Raw genomic sequence first — 5,505 nt, forward strand, 5'->3', positions numbered from 1 at the left:
GATTGGTCCAACTCCCCACTTTCTATTTCTTTCCTTTGAAATCCTCCACCTTTTTCTCTCCTCTCTCTCTCTCTCTCTCTCTCTCTCTCTCTCTCTCTCATTGCCTCATCCACCTTGATGTCCCGATGATGACGATGATGATGATGATGAAATTGATATATAGTCGACCACCGACATGACTATGTTGTACTTAGGACTTAGTACTACCTTTCTGCATTTTTTGCATTTTGCATTAGTGTGGATGCTCGTTTAGTAGCTCTACCACCACAGCTCGTTTGTACCAGGTTTTTCATAGTCTCATAGACCCATCGATCTTCGGAAGACTTTAATAAACTTTCTTTCTCCTTCCTTTATCTCTTGTAGTCTTCCTACACACCATCTCTAGTGTATTCTTTTTAGCTTTTTGGCCTGCGCGAAGGGTAGGTCTAAGTGGAGGTTTTCTCTAAGAAGCTAAAATTCAAAATTTTCTTTTTGTGAAAGTCCTAGATTTTATGATTGGTTCAACTCCCACTTTCTATTTCTTTCCCTTGAAATCCTCCACCTCTCTCTCTCTCTCTCTCTCTCTCTCTCGCTCCTCCCCTCTCTCTCTCTCCTTCCTTTATCTCCCTTCCTACACATTATCTCCATGTATTCTTTTTCCCCTGTCTCTCTCTCCTTCCTTTATCTCCCTTCCTACACATTATCTCCATGTATTCTTTTTCGCTTGGGAAGGCCTTATGAATGATTAAATATCATTCACCTTGTTTGATCTTGGGCAGGCCTTATGAATGATTAGATATCATTCACCTTGTTGTAAGCGTACTTGGAGAATTTGATTTAGATATCATTCACCTTGTTGTAAGTGTACTTGGAGAATTTGATTCAGTTTGGCCAAGAGAAATTTGGGGTTTCTTGCTTCCCTATAGATCCTTGCTTGCCTCCCTTGGAGATCGGGATTTGCCTTGGGGGGGAATCCAAAGAAAACACAGATCCAAGCTTGCAAATCTCAGCATTTATGTTGTTTCGTCAATGTGAATTGGTGTTGGGAACGTTCCTAAGCTGAGTCTCTCTTTCCCAACCCCTTCTCTTTCCCAACCCAGTGCAGAAGCCATTCTTAGAGAAGCTGCTTCTCAACCAATTAGATGCGACTAACTAACTGCACAGGAAAGTGCACTTAGGAGCTGATGCGGCACATTTATCGGCTATTTTTTGCTCGCAATGCAAGCCCGCCGCTGCAAAGATTGTTCGCAGCTCTTGTGCGCAGTCTATCACGTCCAAACTCTCCCACGGCTCTCCCAGAGGCTCCATGGGAGAGCCGGGGAGGCTGTGGAGCGACAGTGGAGGATTTTTTGGCTGGTTCGAATCCAGTCACTTCAAATTGTTTGCATTCAGCTAGACCACACACTTCTAGCAATGGGTTTTCATTGTGGTCGTCCTCGGTAGCTACGGTAGCTAGCTCAAGTATCGAGCGGTTATGGAAGGAGTACTTCAAGAGCAAAGTAAGTGTAGGACAATTTTTAACTAACTGGTTTGCACAGTTAAAGCAGTAGATTGGCAGCCAAACAAACACAAGATCAAGCACAAATTTACCCAAGTTGGGTTACAGAGACGCCCGAGGAAAAGGAGTTCACAATTAAGGGAATGCATATGGCGAAAGCATTCGGTGGCAAGGCCTGGTCAAACTCTGAAGACCGTGGTCTGGTGGAGGAGCTGGGCAAGGCCAGCTTAAGGTCTGGAGTAAAGGCGAATGCATCTAAAGCACACAGAGTGCGCGACAACGGTGGCTGGGAGATACTTAGTGTAGAGGAGGCACTGACTTCTTTGGAACGGATGCCCCAGCTGCCTTCGATTGATACCTTAACATGCATCTTGCACAAGTGCAGAGAGAATCAAAATCTAGCGCATATCAAGCGCTTGCATGTCTACGTGGGCAAAAGTGGGTTGGAAGGTCGTAGCTCTCTTGGGAATTACCTGGTCCCTATGTTAGTGCAAGTCGGACGCATGTGCGATGCTCAGCAGGTTTTCAATAGGTTGGTCGATCGGAATGTGTATTCCTGGACTTCTCTGATTATCGGTTATGTTGAAGGTGGAGAAGCACAGCATGCCCTCAACCTGTACCAGAAAATGTACGAAGACTCTGTACATCCTAGCAAATATACATTTGTGGCCCTGTTAAAGGCTTGTGCGAGGCTGAAAAACGTGGAAAGGGGCCATGAAATACATGCTGAGACTGCCAGAAAAGGATTGGAAAGGGATCTTTATATAGGCAGTACTTTAGTTGATATGTATGCGAAGTGTGGCTCAATGGCAAAAGCACAGGAAACCTTTGACAAGCTTCCAGTCCGAGATGTGGTCTCATGGACTGCACTAATCTCAGGATATGCTGAACAGGGTTTTGGTGAGGAGGCGCTGAATTGGTTCGAACAAATGCAACTAAAGGGTGTCTCCCCAAATGCTTTCACGTTTTGTTGCAGCTTGAAAGCTTGTGGTAGCATTGGAGCCAGAGACAAGGGCAGAGAAATACATGATGCCATTGCCAGAAACGGGATGGAATGGGATCCGTTGGTTGGCAGGACCTTGGTTGATATGTATGCAAAATGTGGCTCACTTGCGAAGGCACATGAACTGTTTGAGAAGCTTCCAGTCCGAGATGTAGTTGCATGGAACATACTAATTGCAGGATATGCTGAACATAATCTTGCTGAGAAAGCACTGAACTGCTTTGAACATATGCAACGGGAGGGCATCTCTCCAGATGCTGTCTCATTTGTGTGCAGCGTGAAAGCTTGTGGCAACATGGGAGCCAGAGACAAGGGCCAAGAAATACATGCTGAGATTGCCAGAAAAGGTTTGGAAATAGATCTTTTTGTGGGCAGCACCTTGGTTGATATGTATGCCAAATGTGGCTGGCCTGCAAAAGCATGCGAAGTGTTCTACAAGCTGCCAAGTCGTGATGTAGTCACGTGGAACATAGTAATTGCAGCATATGCTGAATATAGTTTTGGTGAAAAAGCACTGAGCTGTCTTGAACAGATGCATCTGGAGGGTGTATCTATGGATTCAGCAACATTTGTTTGCAGCTTGAAAGCATGTGGCAGCATAGGAGCCATAGATAAGGGTGAAGAAATACATGCTGAGATTGTCAAAGCTGGGTTGGAAAGTGATCTTGTTGTTGGCAGCACCTTGGTCGACATGTATGTCAAATGTGGCTCACTCGCAAAAGCACGGGAAGCATTTTGCAAGCTTTCAGTTCGAAATGAGGTCTCATGGAATATTCTAATTGCAGGATATGTTGAACATGGTCTTGGTGAGGAAGCATTGAAGTGTTTTGAACTGATGCAACTAGAGGGTGTCTCTCCAAATGCTCTCACATTTGTTTGCAGCTTGAAAGCTTGTGGCAGCATGGGAGCCATAGACAAGGGCCAAGAAATACAAGCTGAGATTGCCAAAAAGGGTTTGGAAAGGGATCCCTTTGTAGGCAGCGCCTTGGTGAATATGCATGTCAAATGTGGCTTGCTTGTGAAAGCACATGAAGTGTTTGACTTGCTTCCAATTCAAGATGTAGTCTTGTGGAACACACTGATTGCAGGATATGTTGAACACGGTCTTGGTGAAAAAGCACTGAGCTGTTTTGATGAGATGCACCTGGAGGGTATCTTCCCAGATGCAGTCACATTTGTTTGCAGCTTGAAAGCTTGTGGCAGCATAGGAGCAGTAGACAAAGGTCAAGAAATACATGCTGAGATTGCTGAAATGGAGTTGGAAAGAGATCTTTTTGTTGGTAGTGCTGTGGTTGATATGTATGCCAAATGTGGGTCCCTTGCAAAAGCACGTGAAGTGTTTGACAAGCTTCCATTTCACGATGAGGTGTCATGGACTGCACTAATTGCTGGATATGCCCAGCGAGGAGAAAGTGAAATTGTTTTCCATATGCTTGAGAGAATGAGAAAAGAAGGCATCAAGCCAGGCGGGATCACATTCGTTTGTATTCTTACTGCATGCAGTCACACAGGTCTAGTTGATAAGGGCCAAAAGTACTTTGAGGCCATGAGCAAAGACTATGGCATCACTCCAAATATTGAGCACTACACTTGTATGGTTGATCTCTTGGGCCGTTCAGGCCAATTAAATGAGGCAGTTGCGATGCTGACGAAGATGCCTTTCCATCCTAACCTCGTGGTGTGGCATACTATTTTGGGTGCATGTCGAAGGTGGGGTAATGTGGAGCTTGGTAGGCGAGCCTTTGAACATGCAGTGCAATTGGATGAAAAGGATGCTGCAGCCTATGTCTTGATGTCAAACATTTATGCAGATGCTCACATGCAGTAAGACAAGAAGAAGGTTGAGGCAATGCGAGTGAAAAAGGATTCTGATACAGACTAGCATAGACGTTCATGGACTTGTGCATTCATACAGGACATTCAAAGAAAATATGTATATGCAAAGCTAGATCTTCCCCTCAAATTGTTGGAGTTAAATGTGGAAGGATTGTCCCAAATTTACATTGGATGGCATAGGAAATGTGCTAATATGAAGCAAGATGATCCATGTGGGCAAATTGAGACTGGCTATCGTGTGTGCCCTAGTCAAACTACCCAAGGATAGTCTCTAGGATCTTCTCTTTTGTAATGATTGTCATGTGACCGCTATGCATATAGCAAGTATAGAGGGATTTATTCTCACGAAATATGCAATAGTTTCATGGTTTAACGTGTGCTTGTGGGGACAATGGGTAATGCTACAGGAGCGAGTGTCAAAATGTTCTTACTTGCATGATGGAATGATAGGCGAGGTGTTGTTACATCCCTAAAGGATTTAGGTCTAACGGAGAGCCAAGTTTGAACTAAATCTTCTTATTTGGGACCCTTAGATAGTGTCCTAAGGCTTAGTGTACTTAGCCTTATAAATACAAGCCGAGAGCTCATATGGGTAATTTTAGGAAGATGTAACTTTCATTGAGAGATGCGTCTTGGCTGCATTGCCTAGTGTGGATGGCTTGAGCAACCACAGAGCTGCTAGCTCCGTCCCCTGCTGCATCCGCCTCCCCCTTCGCGCCCCCCCCTCCGCCTCGTGCATTGCCTCCCCCTCCATCCTTCAGCCTCTCCTTCGCCTCTCTCCCTTCCACCTCCTCCTTCGCCTCTCTCCCTTCTCTTCCGCCACCTCCGGTGTGGTGGTAGTCGCCTCTTTCGCTCTCTTTTCCCTTCCCTTTCTTGCAGCAACAGGTGGTTTTTAGCACTATCTTGGAGCATTAGTTTCTTGGTGGTCTGGCCAGAAGGGCTCTCATGGTAGCACCCTCGAATCCCACTACCATCAAGGTCCTTCTCTCTCCGCAAGATAAGCAACAGGTGGAAAAAGCAGTTCAATCATTGCAAGATAAAGCAGCGATAGCTAGGATCGTGGGCCTTACTCATACGAGGCGATAGGTTCATGATTAGATCCATGCGAGCTTAGCACTGGAAGGTAACCATATCCAATATGACTCCCCTTGCCTACGCAGGGGAGTCTTTCTCCCAGCTATGCTTACTA

General features: G+C 45.4%; 1 protein-coding gene across 1 annotated transcript; it reads left to right on the plus strand.

Moving 5' to 3' along the window:
- The first annotated feature begins 1,228 nt into the window (after nucleotides 1-1,228).
- Nucleotides 1,229-4,468, plus strand: LOC147886628 (pentatricopeptide repeat-containing protein At5g27110-like). Its single transcript, XM_087395147.1, has one exon. The coding sequence runs from the start codon at nucleotides 1,621-1,623 to the stop codon at nucleotides 4,306-4,308; it is 2,688 nt and encodes an 895-aa protein (XP_087251273.1). The 5' UTR covers nucleotides 1,229-1,620; the 3' UTR covers nucleotides 4,309-4,468.
- The last annotated feature ends 1,037 nt before the right edge of the window (nucleotides 4,469-5,505 follow it).

Source organism: Dipteris shenzhenensis, chromosome 24 (assembly GCF_047967505.1).
Source record: "Dipteris shenzhenensis isolate YYH24624 ecotype China chromosome 24, Dip_SZ_1.0, whole genome shotgun sequence".
Lineage (NCBI taxonomy): Eukaryota > Viridiplantae > Streptophyta > Polypodiopsida > Gleicheniales > Dipteridaceae > Dipteris > Dipteris shenzhenensis.